The 26,185-nt window shown below is 52.5% G+C and overlaps 7 protein-coding genes across 7 annotated transcripts; 4 read left to right on the top strand and 3 right to left on the bottom strand.

Annotated features, from left to right (window-relative positions):
- Positions 1–47: 47 nt before the first annotated feature.
- DACRYDRAFT_85338 (FSH1-domain-containing protein) lies at positions 48–1,152 on the top strand (the record flags this gene model as incomplete). Its single annotated transcript, XM_040776730.1, has 7 exons — positions 48–107; positions 165–207; positions 259–473; positions 525–578; positions 634–686; positions 738–910; positions 968–1,152. 7 exons carry the CDS (start codon positions 48–50, stop codon positions 1,150–1,152), a joined length of 783 nt encoding a protein of 260 aa, XP_040623817.1.
- Positions 1,153–2,524: 1,372 nt separating this feature from the next.
- On the top strand, positions 2,525–3,778 carry DACRYDRAFT_119736 (uncharacterized protein; the record flags this gene model as incomplete). Its single annotated transcript, XM_040770852.1, has 5 exons — positions 2,525–2,860; positions 2,915–2,957; positions 3,230–3,246; positions 3,301–3,354; positions 3,404–3,778. Exons 1-5 carry the CDS (start codon positions 2,795–2,797, stop codon positions 3,776–3,778), a joined length of 555 nt encoding a protein of 184 aa, XP_040623816.1. The 5' UTR covers positions 2,525–2,794.
- A 1,940-nt stretch (positions 3,779–5,718) lies between these two features.
- On the top strand, positions 5,719–6,848 carry DACRYDRAFT_59769 (kinase-like protein; the record flags this gene model as incomplete). Its single annotated transcript, XM_040775586.1, has 3 exons — positions 5,719–5,806; positions 5,881–6,254; positions 6,306–6,848. The coding sequence occupies 3 exons, from the start codon at positions 5,719–5,721 to the stop codon at positions 6,846–6,848; spliced, it is 1,005 nt and encodes a 334-aa protein (XP_040623815.1).
- A 417-nt stretch (positions 6,849–7,265) lies between these two features.
- On the bottom strand, positions 7,266–11,373 carry DACRYDRAFT_112255 (acetyl-CoA synthetase-like protein; the record flags this gene model as incomplete). The annotated part of the gene is made up of 16 exons (XM_040769384.1): positions 7,266–7,709; positions 7,764–8,240; positions 8,288–8,834; positions 8,883–9,083; positions 9,132–9,417; positions 9,465–9,520; positions 9,590–9,690; positions 9,742–9,816; positions 9,868–9,928; positions 9,983–10,065; positions 10,114–10,167; positions 10,221–10,345; positions 10,397–10,724; positions 10,770–10,904; positions 10,962–11,119; positions 11,175–11,373. The coding sequence occupies 16 exons, from the start codon at positions 11,371–11,373 to the stop codon at positions 7,266–7,268; spliced, it is 3,330 nt and encodes a 1,109-aa protein (XP_040623814.1).
- Positions 11,374–12,096: 723 nt separating this feature from the next.
- Positions 12,097–21,082, bottom strand: DACRYDRAFT_72649 (ARM repeat-containing protein). Its single transcript, XM_040775975.1, has 19 exons — positions 20,801–21,082; positions 18,780–20,753; positions 18,010–18,728; positions 17,843–17,963; positions 17,594–17,794; positions 17,327–17,541; positions 17,125–17,278; positions 16,960–17,078; positions 16,874–16,906; positions 15,622–16,821; positions 15,418–15,574; positions 14,877–15,364; positions 14,566–14,830; positions 14,442–14,515; positions 14,249–14,391; positions 13,575–14,196; positions 13,276–13,522; positions 12,659–13,226; positions 12,097–12,607 (listed from the first exon to the last, which is right to left on the bottom strand). The coding sequence occupies exons 1-19, from the start codon at positions 21,000–21,002 to the stop codon at positions 12,367–12,369; spliced, it is 7,743 nt and encodes a 2,580-aa protein (XP_040623813.1). The 5' UTR covers positions 21,003–21,082; the 3' UTR covers positions 12,097–12,366.
- Positions 21,083–21,278: 196 nt separating this feature from the next.
- Positions 21,279–22,690, top strand: DACRYDRAFT_112253 (uncharacterized protein; the record flags this gene model as incomplete). The annotated part of the gene is made up of 4 exons (XM_040769383.1): positions 21,279–21,348; positions 21,400–21,840; positions 21,886–22,202; positions 22,256–22,690. The coding sequence occupies 4 exons, from the start codon at positions 21,279–21,281 to the stop codon at positions 22,688–22,690; spliced, it is 1,263 nt and encodes a 420-aa protein (XP_040623812.1).
- A 104-nt stretch (positions 22,691–22,794) lies between these two features.
- Positions 22,795–24,193, bottom strand: DACRYDRAFT_25361 (uncharacterized protein; the record flags this gene model as incomplete). The annotated part of the gene is made up of 3 exons (XM_040774131.1): positions 24,092–24,193; positions 23,241–24,045; positions 22,795–23,190 (listed from the first exon to the last, which is right to left on the bottom strand). A coding segment is annotated over exon 2 (392 nt), but the record flags the coding sequence as incomplete, so codon positions are not given.
- Between the last annotated feature and the right edge of the window lie 1,992 nt (positions 24,194–26,185).

The raw sequence follows: 26,185 nt of genomic DNA, 5'->3' as shown, positions 1-26,185 counted from the left end.
AAAATGTTTGCTGTCGACATGTTGTTCTCAACAACACGTCCTTACTCATGATTCGCTTGCTTGCCCTGCACGGCTATACCCAGAATGCCTACATGTTTTCCAAAAAGGTATTCTGAAATGCCCTGGGAAGATGAGTAATTGGCACTGACGAACGATGCGAATAGCTTGGTGCTATTAGGAAGGCATGTGCGAAAGACATCGAGTTCGGTAAGGAACATCTTCGGAGCCCCCGATCTATGGATTGAATTGTTGTTGTAGTATTTGTCGATGGACCAATAGTGCTGCAGCCTGCCGACCTACCGGGGGCGAACCTATCAGAGTTCGACTCTGAGGGGGGTGCCGCTCAATGGGTGGACGATCCGAAGCTCACTGCTCGGGCATGGTGGAGGGCCAACGATGAGAAGACTGAATACTATGGTCTGGAGGATAGCTTGAGGTACTTGAGAGATATACTAGAGAAAGAGCGCTTCCATGTGAGTGCAGGTGTTCGCACCTCTGCGATCTACTTGCTGACAGATTGTTAGGGTATTCTCGGTTTCAGCCAGGGAGCGTGCATGGCTGCATATCTCGCTGCATATGTACGTCCTCACGTTATTTTGAGGCGGATAGGGTAAATTACTGACCTCTTGTCAGCTTGAGGAGCCATCCGCCCAACCTATGTTCAACCCACCCCCACATCCTGCATTGTGGGTGACCCCGTCCTCAAATACTTCGATCGGGTGCTGACTGATCTCCAGTGACTTCGCCATTTTCATCTCCGGATTTGCGCCCATGTGTCCCCCAATAGAGCACCACATTCGCACGAAAAACGTACACATCCTTGGCAGGACCGACACGCTCGTGTCTCCGAAGCGTTCTGAGACGCTCGTCGATATCTGCATTGCGCCGCGCGTTGAGTATCATGAAGGCAGTGCGTCTTGAACGGGTTTTCCTACATGGGAGTCGGCCCCTGATCCTCCTTTGTCAGGTCATTATGTTCCATCAAAAGCGTCATGGCGACATTTCTTCCATCAATGGATGGCCGCCTTTTCCGCCGAATCCATCAGGAAGCCAGATGATATTCCGTCCCCAGTGCCGTCCGCAGGGGACGATACCCCAAGTGGGGCGCAAACGCCAGCAAGTGGAACGATGACACCAAGAGGGGTACTGTGACCGTCGTACGCTATATAGACCAGACATTTGGGGTAGTGATCTTTCAAGCAGCATATGGTGATAGACGACTTGACACACGATTGTAGACCTGCAAACTAGACCCGTGGATGTATTGTATTGCATATGTGCAAATACCTCCTATTGTTGAAGCACTGTGATATTATAGCTTGGCTCTCGTAAGCGAAATGAATGCAACAAGATGGATATTCTATCATCATTGAAGTCGGACTAGGTGTAATTGTATACAGCAGAACACCCGCCCATCAGCGTCCTCCAGCCTCATCGATCACGTTGCACTGGTTTACCCAGGTTTAACCCCCAAGAAACCTAGCTTGTTTACAGTTGTTCATGACTCCTCATGTGAGCACTTAATTCCATGACCAAATCGTGGGAAGTTGGTCTTGGACTGGTTTCCCATCCTTGACTCCCCTTGCGCCATCGTGAATTGTTTGGTATTTCCGAGTGACACCGCACGTCCTCCTTGCTTTGGCTCACCTCTTCCTTGACCTCATTACAACAAGCCTTCTGACGTCGATCAGGAACAACAGAACCCAGCTGACTACATCGTTCTCTACTCGCTTTCCATTGCATGCGCAGCAGAGGAGCGAGCAGCACATCTCGCGGGTTTTCTTCGACCGATATGTGCATTCGAGCGAATCGGCACATACCATCATCGTATGTTTGTCTTCATATGCTGGTCACAGTCCGAAGCATGATAGAGATCTGGAGGCTCTACTGGAGTGGGAAGCTCGGTGGAATATTGGATATGTTGAAAGTTTAGACGACATGTTGGAGGGGTCAGGATTTGGTTGTCCATGGAATCTTGCCCCTATAAAACCCGGCGGTATGCAAGCGCCGGTTGCCCTCACAGTCAGAGCCCCTTCCTTCTACCTTCCCACCACTCTCCTCATATCGTGTTTTGCATGAGGTTACGTAAAGCAACGAGCTTCTTCATTCTCCACCGCACTCGAAGCGTCTGCGTGAGTCTTTCGAAGCTCGGAGGGGCACAGAGGTACACAGCGCTCGAGACGGATGCCGCGGGACCGGAGAAGGAGTAGAAGAAGATACGAGGATGGAGTCACCCTACATTTCTCCAAAAGTCGACAGACAGCGCGTTGCTTGTGATTCGACGAGGGCGAGTAGAAGTTCTCATTGCAGCCGCATTGCTCCCGAGCGCCTGTGATTTCTCAGTCTTCGCCCAAATGACCATGTTATTCGCGCTCTCCTTTTACCATCTGGCGCACATTCATCTACTTGCAATCTACTGTTCAGCAATACTAACCTACCAGTTGTCATGCTAGTAATTCTGCTTTCCAAGCCAACCCGTCTGTGTCTCTCAGCAACTACTGCGTGCACGCGCCTGGGGCGGTGCCTTCCAGATGTGGAGAGATACATTTGATCAGGACGGTCTGGCTTTGAGCGCTTTCCTTGTCGACCGTCTCTTCTAGTCGATCGCCTTTCATTAACGAAGAAGTGAAAGTGGAAGATTCGGATCTACTTCGGCCGCGATACAGGGAGAATGCAGGGCCGCTTACCTAGCATGCTGGCGTGTTGATGCCAGGGGATATATCTAGCCCTCTGTTCAACAGGCAGTGATCGATAGGCTCCTGGTATCCTACTGGAGATTACTCAGCTAGACACTATGAGAAAACTACGTGTTCTTGCACTTCACGGTTTCGGGCAAAACGCACTCAGATTTCAGAAGGCGGTGAGCACCGTTGCGAATGACAATCGAAGTGCTTCATTGACTTCCCTGCGATAGATTGGCGCTATCGCGAAGGAATGCGCCGCTGACGTCGACTTTGGTACGCGTTCTTTATTTTTGATCTGCCCTTCGAAGCTGAGCAACGGTCATCCATTTAGTGTTTCTGAATGGGCCTGCCTATTGTGATTCGACCGAGCGATGAGCCCTACAACAGTCTCTCTCTGGTAGACGAAGACGGTTTCCCCACTCTTTGACGATTGCCCACGAAGCCTGTGAATGAGTGGACGCCACGTGGCTGGTTCACATTCAATGAAACAAGGACAGTATTCTACGACATCGAACAATCATTCAAGCTCTTGAGGTCGGTGTTAGACTCGGACCGATTCAACGTATGTTGTAGTCTGAGAACTTGTGGATGAAACTCACAAACGCGCCTGAGACAGGGTATTTTCGGCTTCAGTCAGGGCGGCATCGTTGCTTCTTATCTTTGCTCATTCGTGAGTCGGCCCTCGCAGGGCCGTTGGCAACCTTACTAACATATTCCAGCTCGAGAACCGAGACGCCCACCCACTCTTCGAAAACTGTAATCATCCACCATTCAAGTTCGTCGTCCTTGCATCCGGTCTTCTGCCAATAGAGCCATCTCTACCTCCGATAATGATCCGCACGCCGAGCTTGCACGTCTTTGGACGCAACGATACCTATATCCACAACTCGGACTCGCATATGCTGGCAGCGGTCTTCAAGCGGCCGAGGATCGAATACCATGATGGCGAACATTTCGTGCCCACCAAACTCACTTGGAGACAATTCTTCCATGACTGGATGTTGGCATTCCGTCCCGAGACGACTGTCATCCCAGAAGCCGTCGCAGATCCAGTCGCGAGATGCGGAAGCGGAGAGCTGCTGTCGAAGCTGTAGATTTTCGACTTGTACGACGAATATGAACCGTCGTTGAAGTGAACTGATCAATCATGAGATTGAGGTACTTGTGCCGTGTGTCTGTGTATCAGAAAAATTGTATGCGATATCAACATACTTCTGTCGGTGTGATGCTGAGTTTGTCAAGATATCATATTTCCCGTGCCGGTAGTCGGAGCACGTTTTTGTTTCCCCACATGTCGAAAACGATCGTCGCCACCAAGGACGCGACACCCATTACGTATCTGTACGTAGGAGCCCTCATGCAACCGGCTATCAGCTCCACGATGGACAGGACACGTTCAATCGGAGTTGAGACTACACGATGAACCCGACGTGTTTCGATGGAACTGCTTCTTTCGGTCCCACTAGTTCCGTCCTGCCAGCGTTTCGTTTCTATCATTGCGGAGCTGTGAGTGAGAGGAAAGCAAGATAGGGCACCTCTAACCCCGATTGCAGATGTGATTGTGCTGACTCATGAAGATGATGAGGCGACTGTATCCGCTCATCTCTCGAGCTTAGTATCCTGCATCAGAGGATGGATGAACATGTCATCATCTTTTGAAGCGCCTCATGTTCTCCTTTGTTTGAAGCGCGTTGCTAGGGATCCGCGTCCAGAATTGGTTTGATGGATGTCGATGTTAAAGCGGCGTTTGGCCTTTGTGGCCGCCTGTCTTCCAGGGTCGAGTGTCAAAACCAGGGACAGTACTGGTCTTTGCGAGACGATAGCCCAGAATAAGAGAATAGTAATAAGACATTGAACAGGATGCGGATGGCTATCAAACAACAATCGATGCAATCCCCTTGCAAAAGGGCTGTACAAAATGCATCCGTCCGTTGTTGAAAGGAGCGATACAAACAAAAGTTGTTGCTTCTGCACCACGTGGGAACATGGACTGATAACGGGATGGTCGGTTTTTGTCCATTGCCCGAGGGGAGGGATATCAAGCAACATTGACTGAGGCTCTTAAACTGCCCGAGACACTTTCCTCGTCTTCTTGCTTTTCTCATTTCGCCTCTTTCTTGCTTGTGTTTGTGCTAGTGCTGCGCTCCCTGTGATCGCTCTTGGGTGAATAAGGACATGGATCTGCATGGTACGCACTCTTTACAGAACTTCACCACAACATCAGTTTCGTAACTAACAACCCCTAGCAAACCAAGTTCAGTACCGCACTCCGACACTACGCGAGGTTTCTCTCCCCCCTCCCTCCCCCACCTCCCTTTCTGCACCTTATTGGGACCGTTTCCGCCCCTTTCCCTTCCCTCTACCTCATTCCCCGTCTCCTGCTCCAGGAAGTCCGGGTATGGAACTCGAAGGCCCTGATATGCAGACTATGGAACAGCTCCTCTCTAGCGGCGACTTCTCGGGGTTCTCATATGAGGATTTGGTGCAGTTCTACTCTCCCGAACAAGAGCAGGGACATCTCTCCGTGCCTGCGCTGGGACAGATGAGAGATAGCAGAGGAGAGTTGGGGATGGACGTACGCACCAGTTTGGCCGAGATGCAGATGGAAGGTCTAGAGCTTGCATATGCGGGTATGGGAGTCACCCAACAGCGCGCGAGTGTCGACCTTTCCTCCCCCGCTCCCGCGCCTGTCCCCTCCGGTCCGACCCCCGTCATCCGTGCCCTCCCTCCCAATCCTAGTCTATCGCATTTCTGGGCTCTCCCACCCGCTCTCACCCCCGTGCCACCCCCTCATGACTCTTCCAACCCCTACCAACCGGAGCAGCTCTCGTCCCTCCTCGTGTCCTACCCCGATCTCGGGCCCGTGTACATTAGCAGCACCAAGTGGGTCGAGCAATGGTACCGCGTTTGTGAGCGCCGTTGGGTTGGAGGCAAATATTGGCCTGATCCAGGGGAGGAGGTGCGATCCGAGGTGAAGAGGAGTAGGGAGGTCGCCCAGGGTGTGCTAGGTACGAGTCCTGGTGCGAATGGGGGGATGAAGAAAAAGGCCCAGCATTACAAGTTTGACGAGTTCGATTGGAGCCGTACTCTCGGGACGGGCACGTTTGGGAGGGTCGTCTTAGGTGTGTCTGCCTCCCAACTCCTTCCTAGCGGCGTCATCCTAGGCTGCTGCTTATACTAACGTTAACGCCTGTAGTGAGATCAAACCACAACGGTCGCTTATTCGCCGTCAAAGTGCTCAGCAAGTCCAAGCTAGTCCAGCTCTTCCAAGTTGAGCATACAAACGCCGAACGTGCCCTGCTATTCGCTGCCTCCCACCCCTCTGAAGCAGCGTATGACGCCTCCTCTGCCGGGCGCTGTCCGTTCCTCGTCAGCCTATACGGCAGCTGGCAGGACACGACGAATGTGTACTTGGTAATGGAGTACGTCGCTGGGGGTGAACTGTATACCCTTCTCCGGAGGGCGGAGAGGTTCCCAGTGACGGTGGCGAGGTTCTACGCTGCGGAAGTTGTGCTCGCACTCGGATACCTGCATAGGATGGATATCATCTACCGCGACCTGAAGCCCGAGGTCCGTTACCCTCCCTTGCCCCTCGCCTCATGCGGACTAACGGGCCGGTAGAACATCCTCATCACCCCCTCGGGGCATATAAAGCTCACGGACTTCGGGTTCGCAAAGTACGTTCCGGACATAACGTTCACCCTTTGTGGCACGCCGGACTATCTTGCCCCCGAACTGATCGCACACATGCCGTACACAAAGTCGGTGGACTGGTATTCCCTCGGCATACTAGTGTACGAGATGCTTGTTGGGGCACCGCCGTTTGTTGCCCCGAACCCGGCTATGCTCTATCAGCGCATCTTGGACGGGAGGGTCATCTATCCCAGGGAATACATGGGTGACATCGAGATAAACTTTTTACAGCGGACGATGACAAAGGACTTATCGCGTCGCTATGGGCATGGCAAGGTGTCGGAGAAGAGTCGCGCAAGTATCTCGAGCCTCGAGAAAGAGGTGGATAAGGTGGATGAGGGCACAGAGAACGTCATGCTCGACCCGTTCTTTGGTGGCATACACTGGGAGACGCTGGAGGGCAGCGCGGGTGAGTATTTCGGACGTGCAGGGGGAATAAGGGTGCCCTGGATCCCTGGGGAGGGGTTGTAAGTCGTTCATCTCCGAGTCGAGACAGTGCTGACGACGTTGTAGGAACTTTGAGAAGTACAGCGAGGTCGACTTTGCGGAGTATAACCAGGCACCAGGGGATACTGGTGCAGATGGACACTTGTTCCCTGAGTTTTAGTTTCGTTTGCTGCTTGACCGTGCTCGGTCTAGCAAGTCACTTGAGGCGTGTGACGAGGGCCGTGTGGAGCTCATCCGGAGAGAATTGTCTTGATCATTGTAACGAATAAACTGATGAAAAATCCACGAAAATACGGGTTGTTGTAAAATGGGTTTCTGGTCCTGTGGTTCTTCCCGGTCAGTTAATATACTTCATGTATGCCCTTCAGTTGGGTTTCATTTCGCGGATTTACAAATTTCGACAATCTAACAACCCATTCTCCCAACCACAGCGCTCGAAACTCAGACCAACAAGCCCTTATTCTTCCAGTAGTGCAACCACTTCTGAACATCCGCTTCACCCAAAGGCTTCAGCTCCCTTAGCGTCTGGCTCTTCTCCTCTGCTTTCGTAGTCTCCAGATCTGCCAAGCCAATTGCTTCCCTCGCCTTGTAACGTTCGCCACTCTCTCCGCTATCTCTATGTTGAATCTGACTGGCTTCGCTGGCCTCGACACCACGGAAAAATTCCAGTAGCTTAATCGCAGGGTTGTTGTGCACGGCCGTGTGATCTTCTGCGGCCTGCTCGAGCTTGCGGACCCATTCAGAAAATGGGACGAGCTCGCACGATTGATGAGAGGCGATACTCTGCATCACTACTTCGGAGGACACGGGATGCGGGTGTACGAGGTGAAGATACTCTGCTGCGCCTACAGGATCCTTAACCCTGGAATGCATGGCATCCAATATCTATGGATCCCGTCATTATTGATAAACAAGCACAAAGAAGGCCAAGGGACTGACTGATTGCGCAGCCTTGTCTGTTGGGAGCCAACTCAGAACACCACGTAACTCGGGTAGAACGCCTAGCTTCTCTCCACTCTTCACCAACAGAGGAAGCCAGTCGGTCGTATTCCATGCTCCGTTCGTGGTACTCCCGGCCAGCTGACCAACTCGCCAAATTGTAGCCCGTAGTCCACGCTGTTGAGCTGCCGCAAGAATGATACGTTCTACAACCCATTTGGATTCGGAATATCCCGTGCCTGTGGCGATGGCCGGATCGGGCAATAGCTCTTCCGGTACAGGACGTGATTCAGACCAGTGCGTGAGCGTGCCTACCGAGGAGGTGAAGATGAATTGGGTCGGTGTCACACCGCGGGCCTGGAGGGCAAGGTCGACGAGAGCACGTGAAGAGCGCACATTAGGCTCAAATGCTGAAAGGGAGAGGTTGAAGTCGAGACGCCAAGCGTTGTGAATGGTTGTCGTCAGACAGCCGCAGATCTTTGAAGGTCAGCATCACGCGAGGGAATCAAGTTTGCAATACTCACCTCATTGGATAGCTCCGTACTTAGTCCAAGGTTCGGAGCTCCAACGTCAGTCTCAATAAGCCTGAGCTTAGGGGACTCCAAAAGCTTGACGTCCACGCCCCTGTCGGAGAACGCTTCAGACTGGCGTGCGAGAAGAGCATGGTTGGTGCTGATGCGATTGATAGCGTACACGCGTTGGATACGTTCATCGAGCAAAAGCTGCTGAAGGAGGTATGTTCCAAGGGCGCCGGTCGATCCAGTCAATAAGACAACTTCACCGGACATCGTGCGAGGACCAGGCTGCTGCAGTGGGAGATCTTTCGTATACTTGTCGATCATGGAGTACATGTCATGTGCGATCACGGAAGTGTCGTTCATTTGAGGCAGATCGTCACCCTCGGTGGAAGTGATGGCCTTGGTCAGGTACGCAACAAGGCTTTTGACAGTTGGAAACTTATAGACTAGATTGTGTGGTACTGAAGTGGCAGCGATATTTGACTTTCCGCTGGATTTAGAAGCGTGTCTGAGCGCATTGGTGATGGCCGCACGAACATAGGTTGCTTGTAAGCTACTGGACTGTCAGTTGTATCCCGTGTCAAATGAGCGTATCACTGACCTATCGCACCCTTGTTCAAATAGATCGTGAGACTCGGCAATTGACGAAGGAGGTTGTCTTTTCTGGCCGATGACAGCATTCACAACACGAGAAACAAACTCATGTATGGCACTCTCGTCCCAAGCATTAGGAGGTTTGGCCCACTCAGCCTTGGTTGGCTGTTCTGCCACAGAATACAACCCCTCTATTTCCTCTGCGAATCTGAGACAGGGTCAAGGGCACGTAACAAGAAAACCAGCTATGGCGCACAACTTCAGAGACGCATTTCTTGAGAGACTACCCTTAGGAGTCCTGAGAAAGGTTTTCTTCCTCGGATCGATAATAAGTATGAATTCCTTGAAGATCCTGGAGTGCTGCGGTGCGAGCTTGTTTGCCTTTTCTACGCTGACCCAGATGAGATTGCGAAATTTAGCGACTTCTTCCTCATTAGAGGTGTCAATCGGTTGAGCGGGCTCGATTGCAATGCCGACTTGTGTGCGCCCCCTGCCAAACGTCATACATGATCTCACGTTTGGATCTCCTCCAATGATATTCTCTACCACTGCTTCAGCATTGTGTCCGGCGGGTGGGGAAAGAACTCACCCATCGGGCCGGGGTTCGTCTTCTCCCCATTTGACATCATAATTTGATCGTCAGCACTGTTTGTTAACGGCAATGAATAACAGTACGTCTTCCGTAAGGCGCGAACTTACCGGCCGACAACTCACCACAGATTCTTACGTTTGGGATGTTGCTCCAGCAAATCGTTCGTATCAAAGGCCTTTATCTCGGGTTGATTACAGAATGCAATCGGGTGCGCATCCGAATCCTAAATATCCTCGTGAAACCAGCACGTGGTCTTGATGCAAGTGAGACGTACCAGAACAACGACCCTCACGATATTATCACCCTCAGGAATAAGATTGACGCGCATTGAAGTGTATATTTGTCCATACTAGCTTCATCGATCAATAGGGTTTTGAGGGTGGATAAAACGTGAGCGTACATTCCAGTCAGCCTGGTCGTCTTTGATGATATTGATAGGAAAGATCAAGCCAACTTCAGTCCTGTAGCGGAGTGTCAGACATTGTCCTCTCTGTTCTAAGGCGAAGAAAACATACGTGCCGTATACTATAGAGACATTGACCCCTGATTGGACGAGGCGGTCGCCGATCTCCGGCACAAGAGGACCACCACCAGCGATCTTGAGTAAGAGTAAGCTCTCGTCATTGCCAGCAGGTTGCACACTTACTACTCCCTTCAACGTGGCGAGATACTTAACAGATTCCTCGTTGTGCGACCAGGCCTGGCTCACGTTAGGCGGATCTGCCCAATTGGGACAATGATTGATGGACATACAACGCAAAAGCTGGGCACGGTAAATAAATAATCAACCTTACCACGAATACAACACTCGAGAACTTTCTCCGGTGAGGGTATGGATGGAATGCTGGACGGCTTGAACAGGACGGAAATTGTGCCGTCTGGGACCCAGTCAAGAATAATTTAGTCTCATGATGGACGTGCAAACTCACGAGCGGCAGCCGAAACAATTATCAAGAATATACCCATGCCATGGAATACGGGCAAACTCATGAGACCCCAGCGTGTTCCCATCGTCTCGAAACCACCCTGCATCATAGTCCTGCAGACGGACATCCAGAACCTGTGGTTCATCGGGATGGGCTTTGGGAAGGTGGTACTTCCTGATGAATGAAGATAAACGAGTGGGCTATACTGGTCCACATAGGAGTATTCAGGGAATGATTGCACCGGCGGAAGGTCGGGAGTTCGAACCGCATCTTGCAACGCATCGTACGGCAGTGCCGGATTAGTGCTCAAACGGGGATACAAGTCGGTATACTTCGGGATGTCGAGCAGTTAAATAGTGGGAAGCGCCTCCAATACAGTTGCGGTCGTTTCCTGTAACGCAGTGGCAGGCGTTCCTTGGGATGGGAGAGATCCGAACATATAGAGGGAGGAAGTTTTCTGGAGCAGATGCTCCAAAGCTGGGACAGAATTGCGAGTGCTCAGTGGGAATACCTACACACGAGGCATCTCATGAATAAGCATGAAATTATGGGAAGAGCCTAAACGCACCATGAAACCAGCCCTCATGATCGCCATAACAATGGTGGAATATACCAAAGAATCCGTGTTCGCCAATATGGCAATGATAACACCTGCCTTCCGCTGTTCCTCCGTCACATGCACCTGCTTTCTCAATTTGGCCGTCAATCTTAATGTAGCACGCGCGGCTGTACAAATCGAAATTAGAATATATTGGCTGCTTTATGCGAGAGGGATGCGTACCCTCGCCCCAGGTAATCGTCTCGTCAGCATCGTTACCTGTGCCTACGAGTTCGAAGAAGGGGTGGTTGTGGCTTTTCTCCAGGTGATAGTCCACAAATTGCGGAAATGGAATAGAGCCATCTAGGGGTGGGAGCACGCAGGTATTCAAAACAGCCTTGATCGTAGAGGGAGGAGATTCATCAAAGGAGTTTCCTGCCATGATGTATTGTGATCTTAGCTCAAGAGACGTTGCCAGTAACGTTTATGTGAGTTCACTATGGAATCGAAACTGTGGGTCGGGTATGGTCGACAGTGTGCAGATCTCCGGGAGGTGACAATATTTGATGACTTCGTCTTTGGCTGTTACGCGTGTTATATACAGAAGTGTGTCAATTCAATCTATCCGCATAAGCGATGACGGCAGTGAAAGACGAGCGAGAAACGCGTGGACTGGGCAGGGAGCGCATGTGCCGCTGAAAGCGTCCATTGAAAACCGACAAAGAAGATAAAAGTAATATAGGCACTGCATCGCGGAGAGACCAGCATAGCATTTGGAACGTTGGGGTACTGAATGCAGTTGGTTACTGTGCTTCCATTGGCACAGAGGGAACGTCACGATTGAGAATGGATGCCGAGTGCCTGCCTAGAGCCATTCCAAAGCCGCGGTCGGATTGAGCTCGTAAAGATGCCTTGCAGATGTCACCAACGCTAAAAAGCCCTCCGCAGCAAGTGGTCCTAAGCATATATGAAAGGGTCGACGTGCAAGTTGTGAAGTCAAGAGCGTGCTCGCGGTGAGTGGCGAAAGTCTTTGGAATTGCCGGTTGATTAAATGAGCCCGATCCTCCTTGGCCTCTGATTGGCTCGGGAGCTTCCTTCTACGTCATCGCTGACCAAAGACCGCCTGTCTTTGATATATGAATTTCAAGGTTTGAATGTAAAATTTGAATTCCAACCCGATAACCGGTCATCGGCTTATGTATTGCCCGACATTAATGTTCTCAGGTTGACTCACTCTGCGGATAGTCGGTCTTTCAGACAATCTCGGGCCGCTGAGTTCCTTTCAGACGTTCGGTTCCTTTTGTTGACCATACATAACCGTGCACATGTACGCACAGATGGCTGTGATTGTGCGTATAAAACTCATGCCTTCATTAAGGGATCGGTCGGACAATCCCACAACAACTCCCACTATCCACCTGCGTACTTACACTTCTCAGAAGGCCGTGTGCACGGTTTCATCGTCCACATAAGGTGCTGTATTCTTCAGCAACTCCCTCGCCTCCCTTGCAGGTCTCGAGATTGCCGGCGTGTCCATGTTGATGCTGACGATCACTTTTCGAACCACACCTGGTACAATGTTGTAGGTGTAGAAGGCGTCTGGTACGGTTTCTAGGAAAGAGACGATGGACAAGCTGGCCATCGCGCTCGGAGGGGTCTGGGGGGTGAGTTGTGCCCTGTTTGAGTGATAAGTAATCTGCTAGGAGGAGAAGACAAGACATCCATACTCAGCAAGGGATCGGGTAAGACTCTCATCATGCAGCGCCAATGCCGCAAATAGATCAGCGATCGCGCTGTTATATGATTCTGTCACGGGCTCTGCAAATGTATCGGACACCAGCTCGAGCAGCGACGAGCGGGCCACTTCGCCAACTGACTTCCCAGCACCCTTGACCACGGCCGCTAATGCGACAGCCATGCTTGAGCGAATTTCTGGCTCCCCACTTCGGGCACCAGTCATGAGCTCTGTGACAACGGGATCCACCCTCGTTTGGAGCGCCATCAGAACACCAAGTGCGACTGCTGCCCGATTCCGCACGGACAAGCTGGCCGGGTCGGAGGCGGATTTGATGAATGTCCTTTGCAGCTGTGGGAAGAAGGGCTTGACGAATGTTGGGATGGTTGTGAGCATGATGGTGAGGGAGGAAAGGATTGCGGATTTGACTTGAGGAGGGAATGTTGTTGCTTGCGTGATGACACGGATAAGAGGACCTGTGAGCTGAACAACATAAGGCTTGATGGCAGGCTCGGAGGCACGCTCGACAATATCGCCAATAGCGTAGGCGGCTTGTTCCTCTATGAAAGCACGTTAGTGTCGAACATGCTGACCGATATATGCGCGTACTCTGCTCGTTTGTGCCGCCTGTGAGGCCAGTCAGGATAATTGGGACAAGAGGAGCGATGCCCTTCGTGTTGGTGAAACCAGGCACATGGCGACCAGGTGCCCCTAACGACTCGAGAGTTCGACGCATTGGCACAACCATGCTCTCCAGTTCGTCCTTGTCTGTCGTTTTCACTAGTGTGTCAAGGGAAATCGCGGCTGAATCTACCACTGATTGTTCCCGATCATCAAGCATTGTCACCAATTGGCGCTGTAGAAGTAATCAGCCGATTCGGCGAGGGGTCAGGAAGGCTAAAGCTTACGATCCAGTCAACCCGATAGTCCGAGATCTCCAACTGCGCCACCTGACAGAATCTAGCGAAGAGTTTCGCAGCACTAGCACGCCGCGCGCTCGATTCGTTCTTTGCCCATCCAAGCAAGATCATCATGCAAGTGTTCAAACCTTCAGGATCAACAATGGCGCCGAGTAATGCTTCAACAGCCTGTTGAATGTCGATCACGATCTCTTCATCGTTTTCCGTCTCTAACGCCTTCACTAGGGTGCCCAGGATCTGATTAAGACGTCTGCTCAAAGCGCGACCTGCTACTGAGACCAATGACTTCAGCGCACGAGCATTGAAGGAAGTGATGGGTGTTGCCAACAAGGTGGGCAATAACGCGGGGAGCACGGTTGCCGCACGGACAGCCATCACTTCCTTAAGAGCCTGCAATGCCGTTTGAGCGCTTTCACCTGGTTGACGAAGAGCATGAAGGAGAGTCGGTATTGTCTGATCGATAGCTTTAGGACCGATGCGTTCCTGCATAACATCAAACGCTTGTGCTGCAGCAGCACGAACAGTAGGTGACTCGTCAACCAACGAGTCACGCACTGCTGCAATAATTCCCTCTTCGTGACTCTCACGTTGAGTGTCGGTGGTGTTATTCCTCGAAAGAACCTCAGTCGCCTGGGGGTGGAAGCGAGTGATACAGCGCTCACATGATTTCACATAAGGCCAGACAGACACCCTCGCGAGTTCTTCGGTTCTCGGACCCAGAGCCAGCCTTCAGAATAGGAATGATTGCGCCGAGAATCTTCTCCCCCAGCTTTCGGCACAATTCACCCATTGTCCGAGCAGCGGTCTAGATAGTAGCAGTCAGAATCACCGAATCCACATCGGTTGTAACGGTACCTCGCGCTGCTCTCCTCCTTCGCTTGCTAAGAGTGTGATTTCCAGATTAATAAGGGCAGGAAGGATATCTCTGACTGCAACGTATCAGCAACTCAAGTTTCAACGTCGAGGTGTGCCATCTCACCAGTTCTTGGTGTGTTTTGAACGAGAGCTTTCCAGATATGGACTGATGCCTGGCGAACAACAGCAACAGCGTCTTGACGCACAATGTACAACGCAGCCAGCACGCGATCTCTGCGTTCTTTGCCCAATACTGTGACGAGAACTTTTCTGGAAGACTCCCCACCGACGTCTTCTTCACCGTCCTCGGCATCCTCCTCAATCTCATTTTTCCCACTGATACCCGAAATTTTGAACAACAACTCGCCAACAAGAGTGATGGATGATTGCTGGCGCAATATAAGCGTCGGAGGAGAGTATGACACTTGTACTTACCCTGATGCGCCAGCCAGGATCGAACATACCGTTCTCGAGCTCAGGAAGCAGGAGGTCAATAGCAGTCTTGGAGTAGTTGCCAATGATAATACGGCCAGCTCTCATGGACACTTCTCGGACAGTCTCCCCGTCGTCAGCCAAACCATCAAGGACGGGGGGAATAATTCTCGGGATGTGCGGTGCAAAGCGTGTTCCGAAGGTAGCAGGCAAGTACACGAGCAAAGACATGAAGCCTTCTCGAATATAAGGACGAGTGCTGCGGGCATTGACCAATATATCAGGAAGAAGCGCTTCCATGCGCTCCATGCCCAATCCAGAAAGCACTTCACTGAGGCCTTGAGCGGCGCCCTGCCTGTCTACACCGGAGGTGTCCGTCTTCAGGGTTTGCAGCAGGCCTGGCATGAGATCTGGGAACTTGTCCTCACCCAAACGTTCAACCAGGGTGCCTAGCGCTTTGGCGGCTGTAGCTCGAGCTTCTGGTACAGGATCTGAAAAAAATGAGCGTCGCTGACTGATGGTACTGAGAATGAGATGCTCTCACCAACGAGAACAATGCGAACAAGCGGGATCAGCTTGTCAAGATACGGCACGAAGTCCTTTGAATCAGTCAGTGATGCAAGATTCCCAACAATCTGCGCTGATCTCCGCTTTGTATCGGCCCCTCGTTCTCGAAGCCCACGCTCAACTATAGGAACAACCTACAGAGGATAAGTGCATATATTACTAAGCCGTCCAAAGAACATACCAAAGCGAGGGATGGAGAATCTATATAATGTGCGAAGGAGGTGTCCAGTAGTGCGCGCAAAGCAGAAGGAGTTTTAGTGGCGGGATCCACAAGCGCCTTTAGCAGAACAGGCACGAGATTGCGAATCTCGGGATTGTTAATCACTTCACCGAATCGCTTCAGACTCTGATTTGCAGCCGCACGAACTTGGGTATGAGAGTCGGTCAAAACTCCAGTCAAACGCGGTATGACGGTAGGGAGGGACAATGAAAGCTCCTTTGGTGCGCAGTAAGCCATAGAACCTAACATCTCGATGGAACCTCGTTTCGTCCGCCATTGCTTCTCCTCTAACCCGCTTAAAAGATCCGGCAAGATAACTTTCACACCATAACCGGAGATCCGTGACATGATAACACGGGTCGCATCTTGTGTGGCTTCTCGCACATCCGGTTGCGAATCACCAAAGGCGGAAAGGAGTAGAGTTAAATCTTGAATGATATAGGGCTCAAAGGTGCGCCCAAGAGTTGCAGACAGGGTCTCGAACGCGAACAAAGCACCCTGTCGACTTTCGAAGCGTTTTTTATCCTCCATGAAGTCACGAAGACGTTCCATGACGTTGAACTCTTTGATGCCGGCGAGCCCTCTTCCCTTCATCACACCTGCCAGTCCATAAGCGGCTCCACGACGCTCAGCATACTTCGGAGCATTGACAAGCTCTTCCATTAGGCGGTCGACCAACTTCGTCACGTCGACGGTCGTACCCTTGACGAGAGGTGGCAAGCATTCCGCCACGGCTGACTGCACGACTTCCGAGGGCGTCTTGAGGGCAGCAATCAACCTGTCAACTATTTTTGGGATACGATCATCCGAAAGAGCAAGATGGCGAGCCACACGACCAATGAGAATGACAACAGCTTCTTTGATCCAGTCCTGAGTCTCAGAACCTTTCCCTTTCTTCCCGAGATATAACTCGAACATCGAGACCAGTTCAGAGAGCTTGGCATTGCCGTGCAGATCAATGACTGTGGTCGCTGCGCTCAACATGGCTGACCGAACATCTGAGCGTCTGTCACCCAGTGCTTCTTGATTCAGCAAAAAGTCGAAGAACGGCACAAGCTGTTCTGCTGTGAAGGATTCTGCGAGTTGCTCGAAAGAAAGCGCAATTGCCACTCGAACAGGCCACGGGTCTGGGCGATCAAGCGAATCCGGAATAACCATGCCCTGCAGATCGATTAGCTTATATCGGGGTCTCATTTATGGAGCTGGTACTGACGTAAGCATCGTATTCTGGAGTGAGAATCTTCGCCTGGAAGAGCGCTGGCATCAGATAAATACGAAGTGAATAATGGCGACACTCGCCTTCTCAAGGTAAAGGGCTTGCAGGTCTCTGAGCAACTCTGGGACTCGGTCGGGGAAAGTGCTTGCTGCTTCCGCTATGGCGCTCGCACAACTGGTTCGAACATAGACGTTCGAATGCTCTGTACAACGTTCAAGATTGAACTGTCTCACAAGAGGGAGACATACCTAGGAAGGGCACGAGTTGTGGAGCAAAGTCGTCAGAAACGTCCAAGCCATTGTCCTCCCAAACACGAAAAGCGAGCCGGGCATTTTGTTCGTCATCATCGTGGCATGCTATCCATAACTCGGGGGAGAAGTCCATTTCAGTCAAATCCACGGGCTAGAAAGTGAATTAGTTAGATATGCAATGAAAGTACTTAGAACGCACTTGTAAAGCCTGCAAACATGCATTTCGCACGTACTGTTCTTGATACAACGTTCCTTGGACCAGGGATCTGATCTCTCCAGGGGATGCATTGTCTTTCATACTCTCCGCTATTCCTACCAAAGCTGTCGATGCTGTTTGAAGGAGTTTTGAGTATCCCGCAATCAATTTCAGCAGTGATGATATGATGTCCAAACGTGGATACAGCGGCTCGGAGACTGAGACCTAGTTAGCTTGAATGTCGGGTCCGGGTATAAGGAATTCACGTACAAGCGCTGCAGTGGAAACGCATGAGATCTAAGCACAGCGCAAGCTGTTCTAATTGGGATTCGGCGTCCTCGGCATTCAGAGGAATACCACCGATGGAGACGAGCTGTGTTAGGAGAGGGGTGATGTACATGAAAGAAGTCGGATCAAATGGACTCTGCTCAGCAAGACTGCGAAGTCGATACAGGACGCGAGTGACGACATCTGCGAACAGTCAGTTGCAGTATCCACGTCTGATAGTGGCGTACATACAGGTTACAGATTCGGCTTCGAGATGGGGAGGAACTACCGCAAGGTTGTACGCACGGAGCGTGGAAATACCGATCCAGCGACGAGTCTCACTAATCCGAGGAGAAACGCATTTGCTTAACTCCTGTTTGGGTTGAGCCTAGTCCAAAGGGATACAAGTTAACACGAACTAGATAAGTGTCGAAGGCAGCTGATCCTGCTAATGCGGAGCCATGAGAAAGTACGCCAGCTAGAAGCAGGTTGACGACAGAATACAGCTGCTGGTGGAACGTCTCGTTGTCTCCCTGAACCAAACTTCGCACCAATGCCAAGCCGCGTTCAGCTTGTCGTTGTAGGCGGTTGATACTGTTCCTAATCTCAGATTCTTTCGCCAGCTGAGCATCAACCAGCGCTTGGTCCTGCTTCGAAAGCGTGACAGTCTTCCCTGCTTTCTTGGCAGCAACCGACTGGCGCAATTCCTGTTCCCACTTCTCGATCGCGTAATCCTTTCGGTTCTTGTCAGCGACAACAGGTTTCTTAGCCGCGAGGACGTCAACGAAGAGTGCCCCTTCTGGGGTCGCCCAGATAGCGAGATCATTAGTGGTGAGGCGCTTGAACAGTTCTGGCGTGAGATCGGCCTGTATCCTGTCCAGGATGCTCAGCGTTGCCGTCTCGCCAGCGACAAACGCAGCAGTGGTAGCCGCGCGTGCAGCAGCGTCTCTGAACGCTTTCTGTTTCTCAGGCTGAGTACTGGGTGCGTATCGACGCCAAGGCAGGTCACGCACCTCCGGACCAATCAACGCCTCATCGATGAGCTCCTGGACACGTTGCAGTCGGTCGATAACGACTACGTTCGGATCCAGTCTAGCCTTCTGCACCATCTCGATCCAACTGATTTGGGCCGCAGACACTAGCACGGTCGCATCAGCACACCAGCGAAAACATGGGGAACAAACCGTACCCGGATCCAGGTAGTGCGAAAGCACAATCCATTCCGTAAGGATATCAATACGCGTCTCCTCGACAGTATGCTGGGCAAAAGTCGACGCTGCGTCTAACAGCTCCGAGAGCCTTTCCACGGGGGACGTGACTTTCGCCGCCTCGTCATCAGCTTTCACGACTGTTGGTTTTGCCGAATGCAGGACAAGATACGGCCTTACCGCGTCCCGCAGCATCGCGTTAGTGACAATAGGATGCCTCGCGGTGCACGCCTTGACCATGGCTACCGTTTCCCTCCGCATCTCGAAATGCGTGCTGTCCAGGCCAAGGTAAACGAATATCGCCCCAAGGGCGACGCGCACAGGCTCGTTCTTTCTCAGCTCGGCAGAGTGCGCATGCAGCAGCGCCGCCGCGGCTCGCAAAAGCCAGAGCTCGTCTTCCGCGGTGGTGGCGCGCTTGTACACGCGATCCCAGAGGAAGAAGCTCGGTTTCGCCCCTACAGAGAGGACGGATTTCATCACTGCGTTCTTCTGGAGGGCGGAGAGTGGTTTAGACCCGTGCCTGCTCAGAGGGCCAGAGATGAGGGCAATGGCGACGTACCCCTCCAGCGGGCCGGCAGCGCTGTTCAGCGGGTTGGTACTGACGGCTTTGAGTGCGCCTTCTAGCCCGCTAGCAACCTCGGCAGCGAGAGCCTCGGCAGCTTTCGTAGGCTCAGCCTGGCCTTCTTCCGTGTCCGGGAGGTAGAGCGCTGCGCCTAAGACACGCACTGCCGCTCGCCGGAGAGCGACTTTCTGTGCGCTCAGCTCTTTGGAAAGGGCCTTGGCTTGGTCTGGGAGGAGAGGGATATCCTGAGAGATGCAGAACCGGAGATGGGCGGCAAGGGCCTGGGAGAGCGCGGAGAGGGCAGGCTCGTTTACTTCTTTCGAGAAGAGGGGGATGAGGGTCTGCACTGCGCTCGGAGACCTAGACACAGAGGGAGGGAGAGCGAGCACCATCTGGTACAACGTTTGCCTGTGTTCGGGCGAAGCGGTCTTCCCCCCGCTCAGAGCGGCTAGCACGTCTTTCCCCGCTTGCGCCTGGAGCTGGGGCTCGTTCGCCAACAGAGCAGAGAAGAGTGCAAGCGCACCCGTGCGGGTAGCGGGATTGGTTGCTTTGGCATGATTGAGCGTCGCGCTGAGCATGCTTGCTAGGGCGGGCAGTGGGGAGGGGTAGGCAGCGACGATGTCTGAGAGGATTTTGAGCGATACTTCTGGAGTGCGGAGGAAGGCCTTGGTCGTTGCTGGCATGAGGGTGTCGTCCCAGTCTTGTGGTGTCACTAACAGGCCGAGAAAGTCTTTTACTGCTGGGATGGTGTGAAGGGGTAGAGGGGTGCGAGAGAGGATGAGCCCTTCGCAGATGAGCTTGAGGACGATGGGTTTGAGCGAAGCGAGGTACTGTTCGCCTACGGGGTGTAGCTTGCCCTTGAGTCGGAGGGAGACGTCCACTGCTACCCCTACGAGGGGAGTGACCACTTCTGCCTGCACAGCAGGAGCAGAGCCCGAAGCGAGTTGGGCAAGCGTCTCCACCAGAACGGGAATAGCGGTGTGCGCCTTTCTCACGGAGCGGCGCGTGCTTGTCAACGCACTGTATTGCACCCCATGCCGGCCTTCGCATCGCAGCACAGAGTCGAACGCCCTTGCCAGAGTGCCTACAAGTGTCTTCCATTCCGCGCTCGCCTGGAAGTCCCCTGACGGCGCGAGGACTTCGTATGCCGTTAACGACCAGCTGAGAAGGACGAAGCGGTTGGAGATCGCTGTGCTCGGAGTGGGGCGGCAGACAGTGTCGACCTCCTTCGAAAGCCATGCGAGGATCTTAGGCGTCACTTGCGCTGCTGATGGGGAGGAGAGCAGGGCGCAGAGGACTTGGAGCACAGCGGAACGCGACGGACGGTCGGAGTATCGTGGGTATGTAAGGGTGAGGAGGAGGAATATCGCCAATAGTTGGGGTGGCTCTAAGCCTATTCATGGATCAGGGCAGGGAGAAGATGTATGCAAATATACTCACCGCCTTTCTCGACAGCATACAGCAGCTTGTCCTGGATGAACCCTGTCCTCGCCTTCGTCTGCCCACTTGTGATGCGCCCTCTGGCAAACCGTAGAAAGTCCTCAAACGTCTTAAGCTCCTCTTGCGAGTCGTCGTCCTCCCCAGTGCTGGAGACAGACGCAAGCCAGGTGGCCACCCTCTGCTGGGGCTTTTCCTGCGCCATCTATACCCAATGCCAGAAGAGATAGGGGCTTGAGGTATACAGCGCCTGTCTGTGATATGTGATATGTGATCGTGTAGTGTCGTGCGCCGATTAATGTCCCAAAAATTGAACGACTCACTGAGCGTCAGACCAGAACAGCAGCAAGGGTGGATGGACGGGGTGGCAGTGCTGCTTCTTCTGGCAGTGAGGACGCGTCGAGAGACGGTGAGCACGCGTTCTGTGCCGTTGCTTATCACTACTCTACACCTTGCTAATCGTTGCTTATACCCTCTGAAGATGTCCTCCCCTCAACCAGTAGCGCATATAACGTTCAAACGCGCTCGCAAGTCAGGCAACTATCTCATCGGTGAGCCCTTCCCGTTCTAGCTCTCATACCCCTCACATTCCATATTCCTAGACAAATCCTACCCCGTCATATCACCCTACCGCGTCTCCCCCTCCCGGTCCCGCAGAAGGCACAGCAGCGTAATAGTTGACAGCAACAACAGGGAAATACCGAACCTTGATTCTCTCCTACTTACGGACTCCTCGAGGGCGCAGAGTCGCGCTAGGAGTGTGAGGCCGAGGCAGTCTGTGCGGCCTGTACCGACAGAGGATAGGCAGGAAGAGGGGCACGTTGCAGTGCCAGAAACAGAGACAGCGAGCGCCCTATCTCCGCCGGTGTCCAGCATTCCTGCTGTACCACAAAGAGCAACAGAAGCCACGACATTCCCGACCCCTGTAATTCCTCCCTCAACGCCATTCCCAGCCCCACCAAAGTTCAACACAGCGCAGGAACTGATCACCGCTCTCTCCTTCACCAAACCAGACGACCTACCCTCACAGCGCCTCTTAACTGGTGCGTCCCCATCCTTCCCTCCCTCAACGCTCTAACTCTGGGCAGAACGGATCCTCTTCTCCTCTCCCTCCCTCCCTTTGCTCCCCCCCATCCCGCTTCTTACACATACGATCACCCGCCTCCTCACGCCATCCCCCCTTCCCCTCCTGCCCCAGCTACTGCAGCTCCTTTCCCAGCTTGAACTGCATCGCCAACTGCTCTCCTCCCAAGGCACAGCCGCACTCTCTATTCACGCAGCGACAAAAGGCCCGGGGAAGTTGGGACGGGAAGCAAGACGCCGTCTTAGAGAAGTAGCAGGTGAGAAAGTAGGCGAAGCACAAAGAAGAAAATGGTGGGTCCTAACGCTCCATTTGCGAAAAACCGTGTGTCCCTTCCCCTTCCTACTCCGTCCCTTTCCTAAACTAACAACAACCAGTACATCCGCGAACAACTCACGCTCAACCCCTTCGTTCCCCCTGACACGCTCCTCACTCCCGTCTTCCCCTCCACTCCCAGCCTCAGCACCGTCCATCTCTCCCCACTCGAAGCCTCCGAACTCTCCGCCCTCAAGCTCAAATGCTCTGAGCAGATCTCCGCCGTCTCCCTCTGGGCACGACACTTTACCGGCACGCCCGCCCAAGCACAGGCATCATTCGACATACGCTGGCCTATGAGCCCAGACTGGAAGACGACGGTAGACGTCGTCAGGGGGTATTGTAAGGACGTGCAAGAGCTTGAGGGGGTGCTGACGTGCTTGTTTGGCGACGAGGAAGAGATCAAGTTCGAACCCCTGGAAGTGAGCCAGCTGGTGAGGCCGCCTAAGCTTGAACCGGCGAGTCCTGCCCAGCCGCTGCTTGCTGTTTTCCGATGAACCGGGGGGTGTTGTATAATACTTAGGGATGGGACGCGAGACATGCAATTGTAATATACTCACACCTTGTCCATATAATTTGATCACAATGAGTCATGCGGAGGAGATGGGGAACGTCATGCAATCGTAATATCTACCTGTTGCCGTTAGATCAGAGCACAATCCCACTACACTTCTTTCCCATCATTTCCCAGTCCATTTCCCACCCTTAACTCCCCATCCCCATCCGTATGTTTCTCCCCCACCCTTCCCCACCCCTCCCCGTCCCGCACCAACATCCCCTCCTTCCCCTTCTTCCGTCTCTCTCTCGCCTCCCCCCTCTTCTCCCCTCTCTCCCTCTTAGCCCGAGCCATATCTCTCGGCCCCGTCGTCCTCAACATCTTCACCTCCACCGGTCTATACCCTCCCCCCGGGGGCGGCACAAGCCAAGGAGCCGTCAACACCCCTACACCCATTTCCTCTAACCCCTCGATCAGTGGTTCCAGTCCTGGAGTGTCGGACTGCGTTCAGTTAGCGCACTCGGAGAAGGAGGGGGGTGGAGGGGGCGTACGGTAAACGACACGACTGCTGCTCGCTTGAGTCCCACAGCAGCAGCAAGGGCCGTCTCGGAGCGCTTGTGTAGTTGGACGAGGTACACGCCCTGTTGGGAGGAAGGGGGAAGGAGGGAGTTGTATGCTGCTACGAGGAGAGGGAGGTGCGCGACCAGGAGAGGCGGGAGGAGATCTTGTTTGCAGACGAGGATTAGACGGGGGGTTGGGGGTGAGGAAGTAGGAGGGAGGGCCGAGGAAGTAGAGGGAAGGGTGGTGGTAGTCGTGGTAGTGGTAGTGGTAGTGGTAGTGGTAGAGGGAGTTGGAGAAGGGTAGAGCTGTGCGCGGAGAGAGAGTGTTGCCGCTTCTAGCTGACGGGTGACTTCATTTATCCCAATAGTAAGATGTTTCAGCAGTGGCGGGGGAGGGACTGCTTCTCGTGCATCTCGTATAGGCTGACTTGTGAGTGGGGGTTGAGCTTCAGTGGGTGGGACTTCGACCAGGAGAGTGGGGTTGTCAGTCACTGTAGGCTCAGGTGGCTCCAGCCGCTGTTGCTTTGTTGGAGGTTCCTCCTGAGCATCGGTCTCCTGCAGTTTCCGTTTCGCTCCTTGGATGACATCCTCCCCAACCGCTCCGGCATCTTTGGCCTCTCCAGACTTTCGAGCGACAGGAATCTTGCCCTTATCCGTAGGAAGAGCCGGCTTCCGCCTCTTTTTCTGCTTAGACCCACTCTTACTGCGCCGATCTAGGTGGTAAGACGCGACCTCTCCCAACATCTCACACGCCTTCTCTAGAATCTTAGTCTGCAACACAGCCGGTATCGGCGGCCTGAGTGTCGTCAGCTCCTCTTCCCTCCAACGCACACGAAGCGCACCATTGAAGTTGCAGCGGGTTATGCAACGTGCTCTTGAACACGACTCTCCTGTCCGGCCCGTCTACGGGTCGTCGAGCCGCTGGCTTGGCCTTTGGAGTCGCGCGGTTAGTGAACCCGCCATGAGAGCGCGCAGCCTTGGACGCAGACATATGTGTTCACACGCGTAAGAGACAGGAAAACAAAGCGCTCGGAGGTTTGGTCGCCCTTTTTGGGTGGCGGCCTAAATCGGTTATTAACCACGTGGTAGTATATCCGATGTGATCGAAAACACCATCAACCTCCGAGACGTTCCCCGCGTGGTCATCCTCCTGTTTTCACTCTGTACATGTGCAGCAAACTGTTATTTGCACTTGTATGGAAAGCCGATAGTGCGAGGTTCGATTTTATGGGCATTGCCTCCGTTTTCGCACAGCCTTGTGTCGGACCCCAGTTTGTAGTAAAAAATAGGGATGATAATTATGTAAAGTTATGTAAGAGCACCTAACCCGAAGTGACCCTAACCTGAATAGCGCATAAACCTTAACCTGAAAATGATATAACCTTAAATAATAAAAACATTAATAGTCATAGTCATAGTCATAGTCATAGTCATAGTAATACTCAATACTACTTCAGTCTTGTAATAATGTCAGTATTACTGTACCTGCATGATCATATGTGATTTGCTTCTGACTTAGGGTCCGAAGCAGAAGCAAACAAAGATGGTTCCATTAGGGTATTGGCCTGCAGCAGGCCAATTCATGCCACTTTACTTGCACTGGTGAACAACCCCACCTTCAGTGAGGTGTGTCAGGCTGGTATTCCCAAGCATATTTGGACCCTTGGAGACCATTGTGTGGCACTATGGACCCTCACAATGTAGACAATGGACCCCTGCAACAAGCCTTGACTCTCCAAATATTCGGCATGATGACTACGGGTTTCCCTCACAACAGGATTGACCCACCTGGAGATTCAGCATGCCAACATCTGCCTTGGTGAGGTATCCAGATATGATATTAGTATTGAACACAGCCTAGAGTAGTTAGTATAAGTAGTTTCCAGAAACTCCTGTACTTAGCTTATTCTGCCCCTTTTCTGTTAGCATTATACAGACCCAATTATTGTGCACAGGCAGACTTGACTTAGCATATCCGACTTGACTTATTGTGACTGACTGGACTGAGACCGACTTCCAATTTACTGACCAACTTCCGTACCCATGACTTTACCAACTTTTCCCCCTCTTTCCCCTGTGAGTTCTTGCACACCTCCCATCAGGCCAATATATTCAGACACCTGATATTTCGGACACCTCTTGGGTTGGATCAGTGACTAGTTATCTGTCTCTCTGTATTGTGTCTGGTGACAGGGGTTGAGCAATCTCACCCTCTTGCCCACCCATACTGGTGCATTGCACATGCGCTCAAGGTCTTGCCTGTTCAGTCATACAGTCATCGCTAGCACCTAGACTGTGTCACCCTCACAGAAAGTGTAGCAAGAGTTGTGGAGTCAAGGCAAGTTTATGAGGGCAGGGTGTTTAGGTGTGTGTAGAAGGGGGTCCAAGATGATTGTTAGGGTTCAACCTCTATGAACTCCTATTCAGGCCCAAATGCCACCAGTTTGACACACTCAACCCCTCATTTCCAGGCTATCAGTGATTGTTCACCTTTTGCAAGGACTGAACACTCAAGTTGCATATTTGTGCAAGACTCAGTCATGTCAACTGGAGTTTCAACCCCTTCATCAAGTTGCTAGGACACCCAAAAGACTTTGGGGCCTAAGGCATAGGGGGTCAGAGCTTGAATACCTTTTGGGCCAGCCTATCAATCATGTTTGACTATTTGTAGGCCTTGGTCATGGGCCTCAGCAAGGCTTTTGGCAGGTTGAAGACAAGTAGCCACCTTTCGGCAGTTTTGGCTACTGTCAGGGCACCAGCTCATTGCTTGGTCAAGAGACATGACTAAGCCTTTATGACATGGAAGTAGCTGGTATGCCTTGGCATGTGCTGGAACCTGCTGGAAGGATTGGATGGTCAGGTGACCTGCTGTGCATGGCTGTGCATGACCTCATATGACCTCATCCTTGGTCATATGACCTGATCACCTGACTAGG

Source organism: Dacryopinax primogenitus (assembly GCF_000292625.1).
Source record: "Dacryopinax primogenitus strain DJM-731 SS1 chromosome Unknown DACRYscaffold_25, whole genome shotgun sequence".
NCBI classification, from domain to species: domain Eukaryota; kingdom Fungi; phylum Basidiomycota; class Dacrymycetes; order Dacrymycetales; family Dacrymycetaceae; genus Dacryopinax; species Dacryopinax primogenitus.
The sequence above is the reverse complement of the archived record's forward strand: the minus strand, read 5'-3'. Positions and strand labels throughout refer to the sequence as shown.

Bases quoted from the DNA above. Each gene is read 5' to 3' on its own strand.
- DACRYDRAFT_72649 (XM_040775975.1), bottom strand. From the start codon at position 21,002: ATGGCGCAGGAAAAGCCCCAGCAGAGGGTGGCCACCTGGCTTGCGTCT. The intron at 17,542-17,593 runs GTACGTGAATTC...ACTAGGTCTCAG, and splicing joins GCGTTTCCACTGCAGCGCTT to TCTCCGAGCCGCTGTATCCA. The intron at 12,608-12,658 runs GTATGGATGTCT...TCACTCAAACAG, and splicing joins CTTACCCGATCCCTTGCTGA to GGCACAACTCACCCCCCAGA.